The sequence below is a fragment of the Canis aureus genome, chromosome 7 (assembly GCF_053574225.1).
Source record: "Canis aureus isolate CA01 chromosome 7, VMU_Caureus_v.1.0, whole genome shotgun sequence".
Classification (NCBI taxonomy): Eukaryota; Metazoa; Chordata; class Mammalia; order Carnivora; family Canidae; genus Canis; species Canis aureus.
This window is the reverse complement of record NC_135617.1, coordinates 43,998,304-44,020,832: the sequence shown is the minus strand read 5'-3', so window position 1 is coordinate 44,020,832 and position 22,529 is coordinate 43,998,304. Positions and strand designations below refer to the sequence as shown.

General features: G+C 33.9%; 1 protein-coding gene across 1 annotated transcript in view; it reads right to left on the bottom strand.

Annotated features, from left to right (window-relative positions):
- EYS (EGF-like photoreceptor maintenance factor) overlaps positions 1–22,529 on the bottom strand; it is a 1,514,868-nt gene that overhangs the window by 1,414,891 nt on the left and 77,448 nt on the right. The window contains exons 3-4 of the mRNA XM_077903501.1: positions 18,341–18,534; positions 17,024–17,154 (exon numbers count right to left, since the gene is read on the bottom strand). Of these exons, the coding sequence (XP_077759627.1) occupies positions 17,024–17,154; positions 18,341–18,534 (325 nt within the window). The remainder of the gene's footprint in view (positions 1–17,023; positions 17,155–18,340; positions 18,535–22,529) is intronic.

Below are 22,529 nucleotides of genomic sequence, written 5' to 3'. Positions count from 1 at the left end.
TGGAAGGGGAGGTGGATGGGGGGTTGGGGTGACTGGGTGATGGGCACTGAGTGGGGCACTTAACGGGATGAGCACTGGGTGGTATGCTATATGTTGGCAAATCGAACTCCAATAAAAAAAATATACAAAAAAAGAAACCTTGGTTATTAAAAGTTTCATGTTAATGAATCAAATTCTCATTGTATACTTAAAAATATATATTTATTTAACTGATTTAGTGCCAGCTTAGCTTTTTGTTAAAGTCGATACATAAAGTATAGATTTTATTCTATCCTATTACTCTTTAACTGACATGAAACATTCTATTCTCAGGCAACTAATTGCAAGTAGTTCTCCGTGATGAGAACTCAAAGCAAATAAATAAGAGTAGCAAGAAATGAGAGGAGAAAGAGATAATGGATGAATTTATAAGTTTCCAATATTCAGAAGCATCAAGGACTTAAGATGAAAATCAGGAAACTAGAAATAAGGAACGGGAATGAAAGAAAATAATCAACCAATCATAAAAGATGAAAGAGGCCTTGTTTGAATCAATGGTAATATGTCATTATATTGAAGACTATGATTAACATAAATAATTCATTAAAGGCAAAAAACAAACAGATTTAGTTGCTTCAGAGAGACAAGGAAGTGTCAGATTTGAAACCTTCAGATCTGAAATCAAGGTAAATTCTCATCTGCTTACCTTAAAAAATGCTCTTTCTGTCTATTGTCTTCCATATGCTGGTATATGTGGTATCGTGTGAATCCATGGTGCTCCTCGAGCCTCTACTTCTTGCTGTGATCATTTCACAAACTCCAATTCTCCAGGGCCTGAACTGCAACACTAACCTTTCATGCTGGCTTTACTGAAACAGCTGCCACTCTTCCCAGATCACTGGGGCAACTTTCCTGCTCATACCTCCACATCTATTCTGCCCTAACCATGCCAAACTTTCTACCAGGCATACCGATACCACTGTCAGTAAAGGCTGCTCATCAGCCTTCCACTGCCCATGGCTTTGCTGACTTCACTTATAACCTGTCTTACTCAAACTTTTCCCATAAAGTAGCTATCAAATCGTTCTACCTCTTTAGAGATCCATGCATCGAGAAGATTCTCAGAGCACAGGTAAGTATACTTTGGTCCTTTTGGTTTATATATAGCTCTCTGAACAATCAGGAAAATACCAGGCACTGGTACTCATTTCCATCCTTGAGATAAATTCTCCTTTTCGGAGAGAAATATTCTTTGAGGGTTTCACAGATATTTCTGTTTTCCTTTCTCTTTTCTTTTTCCTTCCTTCCTCTTTTGCCTCTCTCTTCCTCCCTTCCTTTTTTCCATCTCATACATTTCCAAGTTCAACGTATATTACTTTACATGAATGAGTGCAAGTAGTCATCATGACTGCAGTTAAATGCCTTTATCAGGCAATTAAAGCCATTTAATGCATATTCATATTTAACTCCAGTTTTGCTTAACTCCATATCAGACAGCTATATGCCTCCACTGCAGCAGCCTCAGTGAATATAACATATAAATTATCTGGATTTCATCCTGAAGTATGATGAAAGTAAGTAAAAAATTGAAATTTGTAGCAGTATGCCTAGATCTGTTGAAATTAGTCTTGCAGGAGAATAGAAGTTGAATTTGTGGAAAACCGTTAGTTTGGAAACTAATACAGGACTATAGAGCAATACAGGAGAAATGAGATGCACACTACAACAGTATAGAGAATAAGAAAGTAGAAGAGATATTCAGAAGGCAGAATGAATAAGACTTGAAATCTTGCTGACATTTATTAACAGGAAGGAATCTAAAGTGTCAATTATTATTTGGTACTTCTCTTCATACTCTTAATATATTCTCATATTTAATATATTCTTATATTTTTTCTTTTCTTCTGGTTTATTTTTTTAAAGATTTTTATTTATTTATTCATGAGAGACACAAACACACACACACACACAGAGAGAGAGAGAGAGGCACAGACACAGGCAGAGGGAGAAGCAGGCTCCATGCAGGGAGCCTGACGTGGGACTTGATCCTGGTTCTCCAGGATCAGGCCCTGGGCTGAAGGCAGCACTAAACCACTGAGCCACCTGGGCTGCCCATTTCTTCTGGTTTAAACTGCTATTTATTACACTTCTCTTCACAGTGCAGAAAGCAATCTCCCGGCCAAAAAATAAAAAAAAAATTAAAAAATTTAATAAAGGAAGGCTCTCCCAAACATTTACATTCCATTACTGGTAACCTATTTCCTTGATGTATAGCCAATCACATAATCTTTACCTTTTTTTGGGTGGGGGGCAACAAAAGTTAATTGTTTCACCAATCTGGATACATAATTTTCCCTGTGGAAATCCATATTTCTTTTTCATGATGTCTACTTTCCTCTCCACTAACAAATCCTGGGGGCTTCCTCACATAATTTAATTTTTTTAGTTCTAGACCTTAAATACAATTTCCTCCACTGGATGTCCCATCTGCTTCAGGAGCCCTATTTTAGCACCTATTTTATATTCCATCATTATCTATTTAGATTTACCTATCTGAATATATGTACACGAATGTGTATACATTCACATATACACACACGCACACATTTTAATCTTCATTTTTAATCCATATTCCCTTTTTAAAATTTCTATTCTAGTCCATTTTATATTTAGAAAGAATATTTTTCCAGTTAATCTTCTTCTGATAGATCACCTGGATGATAGGTTTTTTGATTGTCTGCATAAATATAAATATTTCTCTCACCTCTCAATATATAGTAGTCATGTGTAAGATTTGGGGGAGGCAATATTTTCTCTTGGTAGTCTATAGATGCTTTCTAAAGCTATAAATGTTATACCACGGTCCCGAAGCTACTAGTGTTGATAATAAACTATGCGATGCCATGCTGATTACTTTTCCTTTGTAGGTAAATTGTTTTTTCCTGCCTTAAAGCTTGATAGATATTTCACTATGTGTTTTTCTCATCAATCTAGCTTGGATAGAGAGTGTTTTTAACTCAGACTCAACCTTTGCTCCAGCTCAGAGAAATATATTATGTAACTTGATTAATTATTGCTTCTCCTCTGTATGTTCTTTTTACTCTTTCTAGAGCTGCTATCATTCACATGTTAGGTCTCCTTGATCTATTCTCCAAGTTACTCATCTTTATTCATCATGATTCATTAACTAATTCATCCATTAAGTTCTTCAATAAATAATCCTTGAGCTTCTACTGTAGATAGTTATTTTTCTAGCCACAGTGCACATTCAGTGAGTAAGATTTTGTTTTTGTTTTTCCCCCCTCATGAGGTTCATCTTTTGGTGGTAAAGGACAGGACATAAAGACTTAGATATATGATATTTCAAGAGAAAAGTGAAGCAGGTTAAAGTGTATAGTAAGCACAGATAATTACTGTTTTCCTAAAATTTGCATCAGAGACAGTTTCATGGGCAATTAATATTTCATAAAACCAGGATAAATTTAGGGTGAGGTCATGTATGTACATGAAGATAAAAGCAGATTCCCCTTTATTTATTCTTTTCTCTACTTTAAACTACTTCTTTCATAAAGCATTCTAAATTTCCATAATTTGGATTATCACTTTCTTTCCAATTTTCCACATACATTATTAATTGAATAGTATGTTTCTTAGTTGTAGTCTTGGTATGTATGTATATCTATGTGCTCTACTCTGGATTCTTTTCACTTATTTTAGCTACAGTTATCTAATTCTATATGACCTTTCTATCCTCCAGAGATTTTAATATCCTCAAGATGTGAACATTTTATTTTAACTCATGTTTCTCTCCTCTGGCCTCTCTTGCATCCAGTATTTTCCCTTGCTAACTCAGTGTCCTAAATGTGGTATCCTTCAGTGAATGGAAGGAAAAATTGGGCCAAGAAAGTTCGAGAGTCAGGATATCAGTCCTTTTCTTAGGGTCATGGATCTGGCCTCTCTCTTCACTGGTATCACTGAGCATACTCCCACTGAGAGCCTTTAGTCCTTAAATTCAGAACTTAGTTGACTATGGCAAAGGAGAATAAGAACACTAAGTAGGTTGATATAATTTTGACGTTCCTTAAATAGTCAAAGTGTTTATACTGAGGAAGTAGCTGCTATTTTCTGGTTATTGTTCTGTTGTCCCTCTGCTTATTTACAAATGCTTCCTAACTCACAAAGCAAGATAATCTGTATAAATTGCTTCTGTTGAGATAGGGAAGCTAAGACTGAATTCATTTTAGCTGCTCAATGTGTCTAACTATCAGTCTGGTCAAAGAGCTCAGCTGTTTTAAGTATGAAGAGAGGGGAAAGATATACCATGTTCCTGGAATATCCAATGTATACTCATATTTTTGTATTAAATTATTGTTTGTTAATAAATATTAAGGTAGTAGGAAACAGTAAATATTTTTGTAACATGGAGGGCAAGAGAGATGTAAATAATTGTGATGAAAATGTTTAAGGTGTTATTTTTAGTGGTAAAGAGAGATGATAATATATAGAGGAACAAAGGATCTGATTAAATACATGTAAGATAAAGAAAAGACAGATAATGGAAATAAAATATTTCAGTGGAAAAGCCAAGAGGAAATAAAATACAGATTAATATTCTTTTCTTATTCCTCTCAAAATGATTTCCTATAACTCTCTGAAATGTCTCTCCTTTATTGGGTTGTATTTTGTCAATTAAGCCAATATTTATTAGACCATTAGCTTTACTTTATTTCTTGGACAGAATATCCCAAGCTTTGTTCAATGACCTATGGAATACAAGCTACCAGTTTTTTGGTTTTTTTTTCATGCTACCAGTTTTAATGAGAAATGTTAGGCTCTTTTGGGAACACAGTATTGAGTAAAAAGATAATAGCAGCAGCATTTTGACAACTACTTCATGTAATGTGGAAATACTGGCATTTGCTACATTTATTTTTAAAGCATGGAGAATTGACAAAATAAAATGAAAATCGATGAACCTAAATAATTAGCATATTTTAAATGCAAATTTTTAAAATATTTTTTCAAAATATCAAGAAAAACATAAACTTAATAAAATTAAAAATGAATCTTTCAATGCTCTCATAAATAATTGGTAGGAAATTATTAAAGAAACATATTAAAACAATGAAGTAAACACTCCATGAAACAACAAAAATGAAAACTGAAAATTAAATTAAATATTATTTGATTTTCTTAAAGAGTTAGCTTCAAAGATAGTATGTCAACAGTGTCACTTGGATTGGGAGCATATTCTTGCTTAAAGTTTTCTAGATGCTGAAATTGTTCTTTCAAACTCTATACTATTATAGGAAATGGAAGGAGAGTTATAAAGTAACTCCAAATTGTTTTCTCTGACTTTGTTATCTTGAAATACTCCTATCACTTGTTTGAAGAGTAGGAGGAAGTTTTGCTACATTTTTTTTCCTGGGTCTGTACCATTCTATTATAAGTGAGTTGTAATTTTTGTCACAAAAAAAGCATTGTGGTTCGCTTTTTTTCCCTTTGTTTTCATAATCTATAGATGGAAATTCTGGTGCGGAGTTATTTGTATCAATTTCAACACTGTCATGTACCTATTCCACTTCTTGGAAAAACCTCTTTGAAGTAGATAGATTTATTCTTACAAAAGAAGTTTTGCAATACCACTACATGCTTGCTCACTGTGACTTGTTAGGGCATAGACAGATGTCTAACTCATACACTACTCATTTTATCAATTTATCTTTTTTGCTTAAACTGAGCGACTGAGTCATTGTCCAAATCTCAAAACACATATGATTCATATATATCACAGTTCTTTAAGCCTTAAAAGATGTTACTAGACAAAAAGAGCTGTATTTTCCAATAAAAATCAGCATGATATACTAGTTTATAATCTATAATATTAAAATTTATAATAACTATAAGTTAAAGTGGAGAGAATAATCGAGAACTATTTTCAGAATGCTTATCAAGATTGACAGGAAATAAATTTTGAGATGTCTGAGCAAAAATGGAAAATGTCCTTTATAAAGGAGACTAACAAATACAGAGGCTTGAAGTAAGAGATGCTTCAGGTATTCCAGAAACTTCTCAAAGAACAAAGTGGCAGGAATTGAGTAAGGAAGGGGAACGTGGTAGAGAGATAGGCAGAAGCATTTTATGGCTAACCTTATAAACATTTTAAATAATTTATATTTTATTTAAAGTTATGGAAACCCATTGAATGGTAGGTAGTGTCAGGGTAGTAACACATGTAAAAACAAATATACTCTCTTGCATGGAAGAGATTAGAAAGAAGCAAATCATCTCAAACTTACTTTAACTCTAGTTAAAGTAAAACATAAAACATAGTAACTCTATGTTTTCTAATTGCTCAGGCCAAAAACTATAGTGCTATTATTATATTTACTCTTTTTCTTTTTAACTCTTTTAGCTCACTCCAGTATAAGGGGATATTCAATTGATTCCATCTTAAAAATAATAATAAGTGTAAAAAAATAATAAGTGTATTATCATGTCGTCTCCTATCCTGGTCCAAATCACTACATGACTGAGTGAACTTGAAATACATGAATTGATGATCAGAGAGTAGAAACTTAAATCAAGGTGTTGTAGAGTGTGTAATTACAGATCAGGATAAATTATAACATATAACCATGGGGAAAATGGTCAGGATGAAGAGGAAAACTCATTGCAAAATAATTATCAAAGGATTTAAGTAACCAAGGTGGGTGTATTTACAAGATGGACATCAAAGTAGGAAAGATCACAGCAGTGGTAGAGAAAAGGACAGCAAGCCAGACGCAAAAGCTTTTATTTGGGGATGGACAGGAACTGAGACAAAAAAAAGAGATACTTGAAAAGGAGCCTTGGGAGGGAGGAACATAGAGTTAGAGAAGGGTATAGATGATGTCTTATGCTAAAAATAGATAGGTTTTTCAGGAGGAGGAAGAAAAATGGTCTGGTTATGATAAAAAGGGCAAGGCTTTCTATACATTTCCTTACCAGCAGTACACAGGTTGTGGAAGAAGGAACAGTATCCACCTAAGGGGACTATAGTCCCTCAGGTTTCAGTTAGAAAAAGAAAGTATACAAAAGAGATGGTGGTACCGGAGAATTTGCTGCTGACAAAATGAGATCCAGAAGACATAGCAAAAGAGTATTGGATATTAAGAAGTATTGGATGTGGGACGCCTGGGTGGCTTAGCAGTTGAGTGTCTACCTTTGGCTCAGGGCATGATCCCAGGGTCCTTGGATTGAGTCCCACATTTTTCTCCTTGCAGGGAGCCTACTTCTCTCTCTGCCTATTTCTCTGCCTCTCTCATGAATAAATAATAAAAATCTTAAAAAATGTTGGATATTGGGCAGAGCATTATGGGGCTAAGATTTATTCAATCAAGTATGCTATGAAAAATTCAGAGATCACACATTGTTGGGTCAACCTTTATGCATAGATCTGCACTAACTTCTATCATAATGTTTTATTGTTTATCATTTACTGGGAAATTAATAAGTCCAGGACTAATGGGATGAAGGTCATTCTGATATGAACATATATTCTCAAAATGAAGCACTTAGGGAATCAGATTTGAGGATGACTTCTGTCAATTATAACTTCTCTGGAAATATAAAATATATTAAAAGTAGCAGAAGTTACTCTTGATGAGGAAATGTCAACAATGTCCTAGATATTTTCCATTGTAATATAATTTATAACCAGCATCTGAAATGATAAAACAATAAATTTTAACAAACTTTTTTTTCTATGCTAAATTCAGAATGATTTATTCAAAAGAGGAAGTTAGCTGTATAAATATGGCTATTGATTTCAAGCAAAGAAAAATGTGCAGCTAGCTTTTGATATAATTAACTCCAAGAAATTGAGGTTTTATATTAGTTGACAATTACTGAGTGACCAAATGGAAGCCCTCCATCAATTAACAGATTCTGATTCAAATGTGTGATTGCTATTTTAAAATGTATCTTTCAGAATTAATGTGAAAATATAACTTTATTATATGTTGAGAGGAAATATGTTGACCTATGCATTTCTGTGTATACAATGTTCTATTTCAATGTCACATTGCATGCTTAATTAGGTTTACTTGTGACACAAACTGAAAACCCTAATTCTACCCATGGCTAACATGGTGAGACATCACGCAAACTAATGAAAATGCTGCAACTGACATGAGAAAAAAAGTATGTTAATACATTGAATTGACACTTAAACAGGGTGCACAGGCTGTAATTGCAACTCAGTGAGTAGAAAAGAGGGAAACTAAATAATAATAATAATAATAAGCTGAGAGAGTAAAATAGAGCATCATTATCCCATGAAATATCTTAAATTTGGGTGGAGAAAATAAAACTTAAAAAGAAAAAATATGCATATCACAAAACTTCTGATTTTTTAAAGATATAGTGTATATATATTTTCCAATATCTATTTTAGGGTGTTTTTTATAAAGATGACTCTCGATAAATATTTATTAAACAATTGGCTTCAGATTAGAAAAAAATTATTGTAAGAGAAATCTACCAGCTGGTTTTATTAACATTTATTTTCTGATTAAGGTTTCCTCCTTTCATTCTGAATGTTCAGATTATCTTTACATATAAAAATATTAGAGTTATTGCATTCAGCAAATATTAAACTAAAATGTTTTTTTATACTTGTGTGTGTGTGCGTGCACTCATACGTGGGTGTGCGTATATATGATGGCAATATTAGGAGTGTGGTTCATGATAGTCTCCAAAGCCTTTATGTCGTCTTATATTACAAATGCTCCCCAAAACTAGTGTATAGAGAAAGACTCAGAATCCTGTATGTCCAGTCACAACTCCATTCACCACTATCTCTACACCTCCGTCAGATGGGATAATGATCCTTCCATCAGGGATCCTTGAAAGCCTCAGTAGAGCTGTGGTCTGTAGTGCTTTGGACATTTCCGCTTATATAAATGGAAAAGAGTCCACAGAAACGTTCACTTTAGCGCTGCTTTTGAAGAGCTTACAAGGGCTGTCCACTGAGCTCTGCCAGCTCTGACAAGACTTCACACCTCTAAATTAATGCCAAAACTCACAGTCAGCCCGCCATGATCTATGTTTGAGGCCATAAATGTTAACCCCTTATCAACATTTATTGCAAACACCTCAAGAACCCAGAGCCTCCTCACCATTTGGATCTTTCCTCCCAGTCATTTCTGTACACATTTTTCATTTTGACCCAAATCTTTTCATTGGTGGCCACTCTTTCTCCCTCACCCCTCATATTTCAGGGGCTGGATGTCAGGTACATGTCCTTTTTCCTCATTGTGTCTTCAAAAAGATAACTGTCCCATCATTCTCAAAAATCTGTTATTTGAGGATGATGCCATAAAGCCATGCTATCCATATTTCATGTTATTTTCAAAGCTGACCCTCCTGGGCTTTCCCTCTAATCCTTTAATTTTTATTTTTTTATTATTTTTAAATTTTTTTAAATTTTTATTTTTTAAATATACTTTTACTCTTTTTAAAAAATATTATTTATTTATTTATTCATGAGATAGATAGAGAGAGAGAGAGAGACAGAGGCAAAGGGAGAGGGAGAAGCAGGCTCCATGCAGGGAGCCTGATGTGGGACTCATTCCCAGGACTCCAGGATCACGCCCCGGGCCAACGGCAGGCAATAAACCACTGAGCCACCCAGGGATCCCCTCCTTTAATTTTTAATACCTGTTTTTTTATATCTTTTTGTAACATTGCCCAGTCTTACTTGGGACTTATTTCAATATTTGCAGAGTTGATCCATTTAAAATCCTAGCTTTTGGGGATCCCTGGGTGGCGCAGTGGTTTGGTGCCTGCCTTTGGCCCAGGGTGCAATCCTGGAGACCCGGGATCGAATCCCACGTCGGGCTCCCGGTGTATGGAGCCTGCTTCTCCCTCTGCCTATGTCTCTGCCTCTCTCTCTCTCTCTGTGACTATCATAAATAAATAAAAATTTTAAAAAATATTTTAAAAAATAAATAAAATCATAGCTTTTTGGAGGAAGATACTGTCTCAACTCAAAGATCTCAGGCTTCATCCTGACTTTACAACCTATTTCCACTCTAGTATTCCATACACTATCACCATACATAATTCTGTTCCTTCCATAACTTTAAATTCCTTAATATTAATTTCAAGTATTTCATATTCCACTCACAGCCTCATTTCTTTTTCCAGCCTACCCTTTCTAGTCCTTTTTTCTCCCCAACAGTTCATTCTTCACAATCCACTGATCCTACCAACACTTGAATGTCTTTCATCCCCTATCATGTCATCACTTCAATAATAACCTGAATTACATTACATGGTCCATTTCCAACTAACTTCTTGTGTATACCCTCAAATCATTTGCCCCATTTCTCTCCATTATTGTTGCCTGGTCAAAATTTAACTCTAGTTTAATTCAACACTGAGGCTATTTTATGAAAAATAGAACTACACATAGTACAAAAGTTAACTATTTAAAATATGATTGGATGAAATTTGGCTTACAAAGATCCTGGATTTTTTTTTATCCTCTCAGTCCTACACTTATTTGTTTTTGTTTTTGTTTTTGTTTTTGTTTTTGTTTTGTTTTGTTTTGTTTTGTTTTTGGCTGTGTTTCCTTGCTAGGTTTCCTCTTGGTGGCAAGATGGCCTCCTGTAACTCAGCTACCTGCTTCAAGGAAGTTTCTTGATGTCACTACAGAGTCTGTTTTATATTTCTTTAAAATCTCCAGCAAGAGGTTCAATTTCAACCACGTGCAAACTTTCTGCCAAATGGTTAAATTATCAAAGGGCAAAAAATAAAGTGTCAATCTTACTTTAAAACAATTTATTTCCTGTGGCTAAACAAACAAAACAGGGTAAAACAAAACAAAACAAAACAAACAAAAAAAAAAAAACCTCATCTTTAACCCTTGTAGACAGAGAGCAATGATGATAGAGAAAAATGGGAGAAAATTCTCTGGTTTCTATTCTCTCATTTCTGGGTCAAGTCCTGGTGCTGGAAATGGGTAAAGGTTTCCATACCATAATATTCACTATGGATGACCTTTTTGTCTAGCCAGTGCTGACTAAGGGTTAGACCATTCTTCTGGACATACATTAGAGCAGCTTCTGGGCCCTTGTGTATTTGAGAGCCAGGAAACTCGCTTGCATACAGCCTCTCATGGTATCACACAGTAATTATAATAAGAGTCACTGCTGCCTCCTAGAGGAGGATCTGCTTCTCAGAAGCCCACAGACAGGTAGACCTCTATCCTATCTTAATTTCTGAGATCTCATCCCTTCTTCACCCCTCCAAAGATACACTTCTCTATTTCCTTAAGCATAATACTTTGTAATGTCTTTTAATTTGCAATTCATTATCTTAATCTCTTGTACAGTGCTGTGAGTCCTGGACAGTCTCCTCTAGAATACTTTCTTATCGTCCTTGTCCATCTTGTACTGTATTTCAGAATGCTGACCTGCGACTTCTGCCTGGGTTCTACTAATGTACTGCAGTAGCAACAGGTCAGAGGTGAGAGGAGAATAAGGTCAGGATTTATTTTCTCTATTCCCTTCCTGACAGGTTGTAGGCTGGCAGTAACTGTGTTTATCTACATAAGTTCAGAGTTCATGTCAGAATGTTCTATACTACACCTACACTTCTCTCTCAGTTCTCCTAATTGCATCTTAGCTTCCTCTTTCATCAGTATAGAAGGGAAACAGCTCCCCACTCTTTCTAAACTCAGGATGTTTAATCACACATTGTTGGTTTCCCATAGACCTTCTCAAATTATTTAGTTTTTTTTTTTTTTTTTCATTCCGTATTTCTAAATTACTCTGAGTGAACCATCCGTTTTCTGGAAGAACCATGGCTGATTGCAAGTATTCAGAGAAACTCTGCAAACATTCTTCTAAATAATTTTTCATTTTCTGCCATTGTTATATCTCATGAAATGTACTTTATTTTTTTTAAATGTTAGCCTCCCCAAAATAAATAAAACAGTTTAAAAATTAACCAAAGTATTAACACTGTGGCCAAATAATTCCTCTGTAATTTCAGAAAATTGCCAGAGTTAGGTTCTACATGTCTGCTGACACAAAAACGTCAATTACCCTTCCTTTTTCCACCAAATTCTACTTGCACTCTACTTGCTCCCAGCAATGCCATTTATGATGCTTCACTAATATAACTTATTGCTCTTAAAAATAACACTTTTTATGACAAGTTCCCTGACACCAAAAGATTTCAATAGTCTAGGTGTTAAAGGAAATGCCAATTTATAGACACAGTTAAAAATTAACTCCTCTTTGACACTGTGTTGCTGTGGTCATTTAGGTACCAAATAAATTCTCAAAGCTAGTGGTTTACTCTTTTTCTCAAGGAAGTAATTTTATTTCATTTCCTATCTCATCTAATCATAGGAATTTAGATCTAGTCCATATATTTAAATAGAGAAACTGATACCATCATCGGTATTGTATTCTCTTACTTCATTTTACTTTTTCCCAACCGCATGTTTCTTTTCTCCCAAATTCAGAATATAAGAGCAAAAGCTTGGGTTGAACTGTACGGATGTAGGAGGGAAAGAGGTGTAAGAGGATTTTCTGCATTGATGCTATTTGAATTCGGCTCATCTTAACCAGTAATTCTTAAAGTATGGTCTCCAGATCAGCAGCTTCAGCATCACTTGAGACTTTGTTAGAAATGCACATTTGTAATCTCCACCCCAGATTTATTGAGTTAGAAACTCTAGGGTCAGGAAATAGCTATTTGTGTTTTAAACAGCCCTTCAGGAGATTCTAAAACAGCTAAAGTCCACTGCAGCCAAAGTGTGAGAATCATTGATTTAGAAAAAACATACTTCCTAAGATGGCAGAGCATAGATAACTTGTTCATATTTTAAAGGAACTTAAGTTGAAGGGCGTCCATTTCTCTTTTTATTTTCACTCATTCCATTAATCTCCTTTGAGACAAGAAAAAGAAACTACAAGACTAACTTTTTGGTCATTTTTTCAACTTCATGCTTTATTAATTTATATAGATTATATCTCTATCACTTCATTAGAGTAAAAGTTAGAAGTGATTCTGACAGTCAGTGAATTTAGAGGTGAGAATCTGAGTGCTAGAAATTCTGTTCTTCTGTTCCACATCTGTATGGTACTCAATGATCTCTGAGGCTCAGGTTTTCACTCATCATTCAAGTTAGACTTTCTTATTTCTGCGTTGTTGAGGCAGTTCTTTGTTTACTCTCCTTTCACTTTCCTTATATTTTACCTTCTATTAATCAGCAGTCTAATTTAGACAAAGGAGGGGACCATGTTTTTAATTAAGTAGGTTGGAGATGAGCACAATGTTTGCCAAATTAATTTCATGAGTAAGTTTACTTCAAATTTGTTACACTAGCTTACTGATATGACATACTTCATCCATCCTAGAGAAGTCTAACTGGAATTTTTACAACATCTATCCTATCTAGCACATGCTTAACAAAGCATTCTAGATGGAACTCCATCATTTTAAAATTAAATCTATTAGAACAGTCAACTGAGAGCTGGCAATAATGCCTCTGTCTATCTAGTTTTCTGTTGAGGATAAAATTTAAAACAAGCCTTCCAGAACATCAGAATGATGGTAAAAGTAAAGGCCAATAAAATAATCATACCTAATAAAAAGTAAAATAAATATATACGTGATGTATACTCATTTAAATAATTTTAACCATATTTTAATTGTTGATCATTTTTCTATGTATATTTACAAATATATTTGCACTATGTCTCAGAATTAGAAAATAAAAATTCAGTATTTTTAAAAAAGAAAACAATTGAGTTTGTTGATAAATTTATATAAGATTGAATGCATATATAAATTTGCCTGGACTGATTAGCGTTAACAAGATTTTGATATAATGAAGAAGCTTCTCTTCATTTTCTTTTGAAAACATCACATTTTTTTTATAAATTTATTTTTTATTGCTGTTCAGTTTGTCAACACATACCCAGTGCTCATCCCATCAAGTACCCCCCTCAGTGCCCATCACCCAGTCACCTCCACTTCCCACCCACCTCCCTCCCCTTCCACCACCCATAGTTCGTTTCCCAGGGTTAGGAGTCTCTCATGTTCTGTCTCCCTTTCTGATATTTCCCACTCATTTTTCTCCTTTCACCTTTATTCCCTTTCACTATTTTTTTATATTACCCAAATGAATGAGATCATATATGTTTATCCTTCTCCGATAGACTTATTTCACTCAGCATAATACCCTCCAGTTCCATCCACGTTGAAGCAAATGGTGGGTATTTGTCATTTCTAATAGCTGAGTAATATTCCATTGTATACATAAACCACATCTTCTTTATCCAGTCATCTTTCGATGGACACCGAGACTCCTTCCACAGTTTGGCTATTGTGGACATTGCTGCTATGAACACCGGGGTGCAGGTGTCCCGGCGTTTCACTGCATCTGTATCTTTGGGGTAAATCCCCAGCAGTGCAATTGCTGGGTCATATGGCAGATCTATTTTTAACTCTTTGAGGAACCTCCACATAGTTTTCCAGAGTGGATGCCCCAGTTCACATTCCCACCAACAGTGCAAGAGGGTTCCCCTTTCTCCACATCCTCTCCAACATTTGTGATTTCCTGCCTTGTTAATGTTCCCCATTCTCACTGGTGTGAGGTGGTATCTCATTGTGGTTTTGATTTGTATTTCCCTGATGGCCAGTGATGCAGAGCATTTTCTCATGTGCATGTTGGCCATGTCTGTGTCTTCCTCTGTGAGATTTCTGATCATGTCTTTTGCCCATTTCATGATTGGATTGTTTGTTTCTTTGGTGTTGAGTTTAATAAGTTCTGTATAGATCTTGGAAACTAGCCCTTTATCTGATACATCATTTGCAAATATCTTCTCCCATCCTGTAGGTTGTCTTTTAGTTTTGTTGACTGTATCCTTTGCTGTGCAAAAGCTTCTTATCTTGATGAAGTCCCAATAGTTCATTTTTGCTTTTGTTTCTCTTGCCTTCGTGGATGTATCTTGCAAGAAGTTACTGTGGCCAAGTTCAAAAAGGGTGTTGCCTGTGTTCTCCTCTAGGATTTTGATGGAATCTTGTCTCACATTTAGATCTTTCATCCATTTTGAGTTTATCTTTGTGTATGGTGCAAGAAAGTGGTCTAGTTTCATTTTTCTGTGTGTGGATGTCCAATTTTCCCAGCACCATTTATTGAAGAAACTGTCTTTTTTCCAGTGGATAGTTTTTCCTTCTTTGTCGAATATTAGTTGACCATAAAGTTGAGGGTCGACTTCTGGATTCTCTCTTCTGTTCCATTGATCTATGTGTCTGTTTTTGTGCCAGTACCACACTGTCTTGATGACCACAGCTTTGTAGTACAACCTGAAATCTGGGATTGTGATGCCCCCGGATATGGTTTTCTTTTTTAATATTCCCCTGGCTATTCAGGGTCTTTTCTGATTCCACAAAAATCTTCAAATAATCTGTTCCAACTCTCTGAAGAAAGTCCATGGTATTTTGATAGGGATTGCATTAAACGTGTAAATTGCCCTGGGTAACATTGACATTTTCACAATATTAATTCTGCCAATCCATGAGCATGGAATATTTTTCCATCTCTTTGTGTCTTCCTCCATTTCTTTCAGAAGTGTTCTGTAGTTTTTAGGGTATAGATCCTTTACCTCTTTGGTTAGGTTTATTCCTAGGTATTTTATGCTTTTGGGTGCAATTGTAAATGGGATTGGATCCTTAATTTCTCTTTCTTCAGTCTCATTGTTAGTGTATAGAAATGCCGCTGACTTCTGGGCATTGATTTTGTATCCTGCCACACTGCCAAATTGCTGTATGAGTTCTAGCAATCTTGGGGTAGAATATTTTGGGTTTTCTATGTAGAGTATCATGTCATCGGTGAAGAGGGAGAGTTTGACTTCTTCTTTGCCAATTTGAATGCCTTTTTTTCTTTTTGTTGTCTGATTGCTGAGGCTAGGACTTCCAGTACTATGTTGAACAGCAGTGGTGAGAGTGGACATCCCTGTTTTGTTCCTGATCTTAGGGGAAAGTCTCCCAGTGTTTCCCCATTGAGAATGATATTTGCTGTGGGCTTTTCGTAGATGGCTTTTAAGATATTGAGGAATGTTCCCTCTATCCCTATGCTCTGAAGAGTTTTGTCAGGAATGGATGCTGTATTTTGTCAAATGCTTTCTCTGCATCTATTGAGAGGATCATATGCTTCTTGGAAAATGTCACATTTTAAAAGCTTCGTATGTTTTTAAACTTGGCAATTCCTTTTAAAATTGATGAAAATACTCTCCTTTGTACATCGGTGATGTGTATGCATATTCTGTTTATTTTCAGGATTTTCAAGGTTTTTCTGTACCATAGCTAATAATTTTCTGCATTTATGAGTATTCTAAAATTTTGAGGCTGTTTACTGCCCTCCAGTAATGACCAACAAAACTTACTTTAAGAAGCCAGATAAAAGTCAAGCAAGTGTGAAGAGTACAAATTGTACTTCTTAATGGTGTGAGAAACTATCTATAAAGCTATTTGAAATGGACTTAAATTATAAGCCCAGATAACTGGGTCACTTCTGTCATTTACCAATGGGTAATTTTTAGCAAACCCTTATTTAAATAAAGCAATATTCCCTAAAATTCTACCTAGAGACCCTAACTATCTGCCAAGGTCTGCAAATTGAAGGAAGAGATGGTTTATTCTATACTTTCAAAATGTAATAATAACATTGTGTATAGTAGACATACTTACATTTATCTCTTCTTTATAGACCTTTAAAAGTATTTAAAGGTCAGTTATCCTAAAAATCTCCATGATGAAACAAAATGTGTTTTAAACTGTCCAAATTATGCCTGATAATTTTTTAGTTTTTAAAATTATTAAAAAAAACGTTATAATGTTTCTACTTCAACTTGAAATAGAGTATTAGATGCCATTAAATAAAATTTAAGCTTAAAACAGAACATTCGTTTATTTTTGTCCACAAGCCTTTACAACTCATGTATTTTTGTTTAAAAAATAGGAAAGTAATTAATTATACCTGCAATGATAATCATTTTCATATTTCATACATGTGGTATTTTTCTTGTGAGGAAATGACTCACGTGGTGTTTGAAGTTGTCTCTTACAAAGCTTGCCTGTAAATATTGCTGAACAGATGTACATAGTACCCTAAGAAAAATCAGAAAGTATTTTTTACAAAAGTTTTTGGATATCTCAAAGATTATAAAATGATTCTTACCTGGAGAGGGATGGAAGCTATTTTCATAAGCATGTAGAAGTTCTCTGTGCAACAATGTGAAAGATTCTATTTTCCAAAATGTCACAACAATGTCTCCCATCTCACACACTTTTCCTATCACCTGAATTCAACACTCCTCTAATTGAGAATTAGAAACTATCCTTACCTCCCACTTGAATGTAAGCAAGCTATGAGTATGGAGAAAGTGATGCTCTCTGGTTTTCAAGGCTCTGTTTAAAAGGCCATATAATGTCTGTCTAATTATCTTGGGATGCTTGTCCTTGGATTTTAGCCACGATGCTGTGAGGAAGCCGAGGCCTTACTAAGAAGTTATGTTTAAGGTTCTGGATTGATAGCTCCAGTCAAGAGCCCAGTTAACAGCCTGTATCAACCACCAGACATCTGAGTTAGGAAGCCTTTAAGATATTAATATGAATTCATAATACAAATTTAAATATTAATCATACTAAAATAAAAAGATAGTGATTTGTGGAATTTATTACATTATTTCCTAGTCTTATTTATTTAAATGTTAAGTTAAAATGTTAAAATATAAAAATATCAAATAAACAAAATAACCAAAAATAATTAAAAATGAAATGCTTATAAAATTACATTGTAAATTTACATTGTAAAAATTACATTATAAAATTACATTTTAGTGGAAGCACAAAAAATGAAACTGAAGATTGTAAAGTGGGGTTTTTATTTAAAATAGGAAAACATGAAAATCAACACATGAAGTATTTTTTCTGCTATTTCTAATTTTGAAATTTATAATATATTAATAAAAACTTTAATTATATTTGTAGTTTTCAGATAGTTTGGTAATGGTAAATATACATATGGTAATGGTAAATATGTATATAAATTGTATATATACACACACACACAAATTGCTATTTTATTAGATTCTGACTTCCAGGGATGCATGAGTGGCTCAGCGATTGAGCATCTATCTGCCTTTGGCTCAGGGCATGATCCCAGGGTTCTGGGATTGAGTCCCGCCTGGGGTTCCCCACAGGGAGCTTCTTTCTCCCTCTGCCTATGTCTCTGCTTCTCTCTCTCTGTCTCTCATGAATTAATAAATAGTTTTAAAAAAAGATTCAGACTTACATTTGGAACATGAATGCAGTCAGCATCATTCTGACATGGTTTCAATGAACACTCATTGACATTGGTTTCACAGTTTTGATGAAAAAATCCTTTTGGGCATTCACAAATGTAAGCAGGGCTTTTATTCCGCCAAATTTCCACTTTCCAACAAGACTGAGAAACATACGATTCCATTGTCTCTTCACGGAACGAACCTTAAAAGATCACACACACAAAGTATGAACATAAAATGTAACAAAACATTATAGAGAAAGTCTTCAGAACTCATTTTAAAAACAAGATTTATTATGGCATAATTAATGTATTATAAAATTTACCCATTGCAAGTCTATAATTCAATAACTTTTGCAAATGTGTAGAGGTATTTGACTATTAGCACTATTCAGGTTTAGCATATTTCCATTACCCAACGAAGACCTCTTATTGTCACTCTTTGTTCGCAACTTTGGCCCCAGGCAAACATTAATTTTTCTGTCTCTATAGATTTGCTTTTTCTATGCACATCATATAAATGGAATGGTACAATATGTTGTCTCATGCTTGGCTTCTTTGCTTAGGATTTGTCATGTTGTATCATGTATCAATATTTTGTTACATTTATTGCTAAAAAGTAATTCACAATGCATATATTTTATTTATTCATTCATCAGTTGGTAAACATTTGTGCTGTTCTACTTTTAAACATTTTTTTATCGATATATAATTGACATATAACATTATATCAGTGTTTTTTATTTGGTAAAATTCTCCTGTGAAGCCAACATTATATTAGTTTGAAGTGTACAACATAATGATTCAATATATGTATATAGTACAAGATGATCACCATCATAAGTGTAGTTAGCATTCACTATTTCACACAGTTATAAATTTTTGCTTTTGATGAGAACTTTTAAGATATACTCTTGTAGCAATTAACTTTTATGAATAAATGAATTCACCCACAAGTATTTGAGTAGATATATATTTTCATATCTTTTATACAAATTTCTTGCTGAGGTGTATAATAAATACATGTGTAACTTTTTAAGAAACTGGCAAACTATTTTACAAAGTGATTGTGCCATCTTACATTTACATTAGCAGTGTATACGATATCCTGTCTTTCTGCATTTTTACCAACATTTGATATTATCTATCTTCTTTATTTTAGCCATCCTGGGGGGGGTGAAATCATATCACCATGTGGTTTCAGTTTGCATTTCTAAAAGATTAACAGTTTTGACTGTCTTCTCATATGTTTACTGGTCATTTGTATATCTTCTCTAATGACATTTCTATTTACATATGTAGACTGTAAAAATTGTATTGCTTATTTTCTTTTTTTTTAATTTTTATTTATTTATGATAGTCACACAGAGAGAGAGAGAGGCAGAGACACAGGCAGAGGGAGAAGCAGGCTCCATACACTGGGAGCCCGACATGGGATTCGACCCCGGGTCTCTAGGATCACACCCTGGGCCAAAGGCAGGCGCTAAACTGCTGCGCCACCCAGGGATCCCTGTTTATTTTCTTATTATTGAGTAGCAAGTGGTTTTTGTATATTCTGAATACAATTTTCATGATATATGTGATGGCAAATACTTTGTCCTTTTCTTGCTTTGCTTTTTCATGTTCTAAGTGATTTTTTGATAGGAAAGCTTATATATATATAAAAATTTCATTAAATACAACTTGTAATCTTTTCTTTCATGTATCATGCTTTTGGTCTCACATAAGAACTCTTTGCCTTACCAAAGTTCACAAAAAATTTCTCTTACTTTTTATCAGAAGTTTATAATTTTAGTTCTTACTTTAGGATCTCTGATCCATTTGAATTTTTTTAAATTTTTTGTTTTGATACAGTCTGAGACAATGATGTGAGCTATTTCACATATATTTGTGTTTTTAATTAATTAATTAAATGTTGAAATATAACTGCCAGAGTACTTTTTTAGAGATTGGCCTTTGGCCATTTAATTACTTTTTTCACTATTTTGGAAAATCAATTGGTCATAAACACAACTTTTGATTTCTGACTCTCAGTTCCATCCCACTGGTCTATATACTTATCCATATGCATAACACACTGTCTAGATAAATGGAACTTGATAGCAAGTTCTGAAATTGGGCAGTCATCCAATTTTTTCCTCTTGTTGTTTTTGTTGGGTTTTGTTTTTACACTTTCACATAGAATTTTGTATGAGGTTGTCAATTTCTACACAAAAGCCTGGTGGAAAATTGATAAATATGTCAATGAATCAATAGATAAAATTGGGAAGAATTGTCATCTTAACAATATGAAGTTCCAATCAATGAATATTCAATATCTCCGCATTTGTTTAAGTATTCTTTCATCTCTTTCAGCAAAGTTGTAGAGTTTTCTATTAAAGTCTTCATTTAATTAATTAAATTTATACCTACGCATTTATTCTTTTGTTGCTATTGCAAAGGTAATATCTTCTTAATTTGATTTTGTAAATTTTGTTGCTTTATATAGAAATGTAATTAACTTTAGTATGCTGTCTTGTATCCTGCAAACTTTATAAACTCATTTATTAGTCTGGTAATTCTTTTTTTGGATCCTTAAGATTTTCTACAGATGAGATATCGTCATGTGTTAATAAAGATAGTTTTGCTCCTTCCTTTTTAATCTGTATGTCCTTTTATCTCCCCATTAAACATTCTGGAGCATTCTATACAATGTTAACTACAAATGGTGAAAGTGGATATCACTTTTGTTTTCATTCTAAAAGGAAAATCTATCACCTTGTCATCATTGGTATGATGTTAACTGAACAATTGTTATAAATTTTTTTTATTATTTTTTTAAATTTAATTTTATTATTATCATTTTTTAAAAGATTTTATCCATTCATTCACAAGACACAGAGAGAGAGAGAGAGAGAGGCAGAGACACAAGCAGAGGGAGAAGCAGGCTTCATGCAAGGAACCCGATGTGGGACTTGATTCCAGGACTCCAGGAACACACCCTGGGTGGAAGGCAGGTGCTAAACCACTGAGCCACCCAGGGATTCCCTAAAATATTTTTTTTTATCAGGTTGAGAGAGCTTTCTTCCCTTTCTAATTTGTTTGAGTTTTTATAATCAATATGCATTGCATTTTTTCAAATGGCTCTTCTGTGTCTATTGAGAGGATTATATGGTTTGTCTTTTTTCTAGTAAGGTAGTATATTAAATTAATTCATCTTTTGGATGTTAAACCAATCTTGCATTTTTGGGAAAAAAAACGTATTTTGTGAGAATATAAAAATAGTTTTATATGTTACTGTATTGAGTATACTTTTATTTTGTTGAGGATTTTCAAATTACATTCATAAGTGATATTGATTTTTAGTTTTCTTGTCTTGTGCTGTCTTTACCTGGTTTTGCTATGAGAGTAAAACTGGCCTCATAAAATGAGTTGAAAAGTATTGCTTACTTCTTTTCTTTGTGAAAAGTTTGTAAGGACTAGTATTAAGTCCTTCCATGTTTGCTAGGTTTATATAGGTTTTCTATTTCTTCCTGAGACAATTTTAGTAATTTGTGTCTTTCTAGAATTTGTCTATATAGTTTAAGTAGTCTAATTTGTTTGCATAATGGTGTTCACAGTATTTCCTTATAATCATGTTTATTTTGAAAGAATGATCACTAAAAATATCCCCACTTTAAACACTGATTTTATTAATTTTTGCCTCTCCTTATTTTTTCTCAGTCACTCCAACTGAAGATATATTCATTTTGTTTTTCTCAAACATCAGTGTTTGGTTTTATTGATTTTTCTCACAAGTTTTAGTGATTTTTTTTGCACTAAACTTACCATTTCTTTTGTGTGTTGCTGATCTAGTTTATCTTCTTTCTCTACTTATTTAAAGTAGAAGCTGAGGATATTGATTTGAGATCTTTTTTCTTTTTTAATGTAGGAATTTAGAACTATAAGTTTCCCTAATAAGCATTGCTTTAACAATAAATTTAACAAATTTTGATATGAGGGGTGTGTGTGTGTGTGTGTGTGTGTGTGTGTGATTCTTCTTTGACTAGGTTATTTTAGAAATTTGTTTAATTTCCAAGTATTTGGTGATTTACCAGAATTTTCTGCTATGGATTTCTAATTTAACTCTGTTCAGATTGGTAAGCATATATTTCCTGAATTTTATCTTATTTTCCCCCATTTAGTTGTTTTAATGAATGCAAATCAGAGAGTTTCTAAA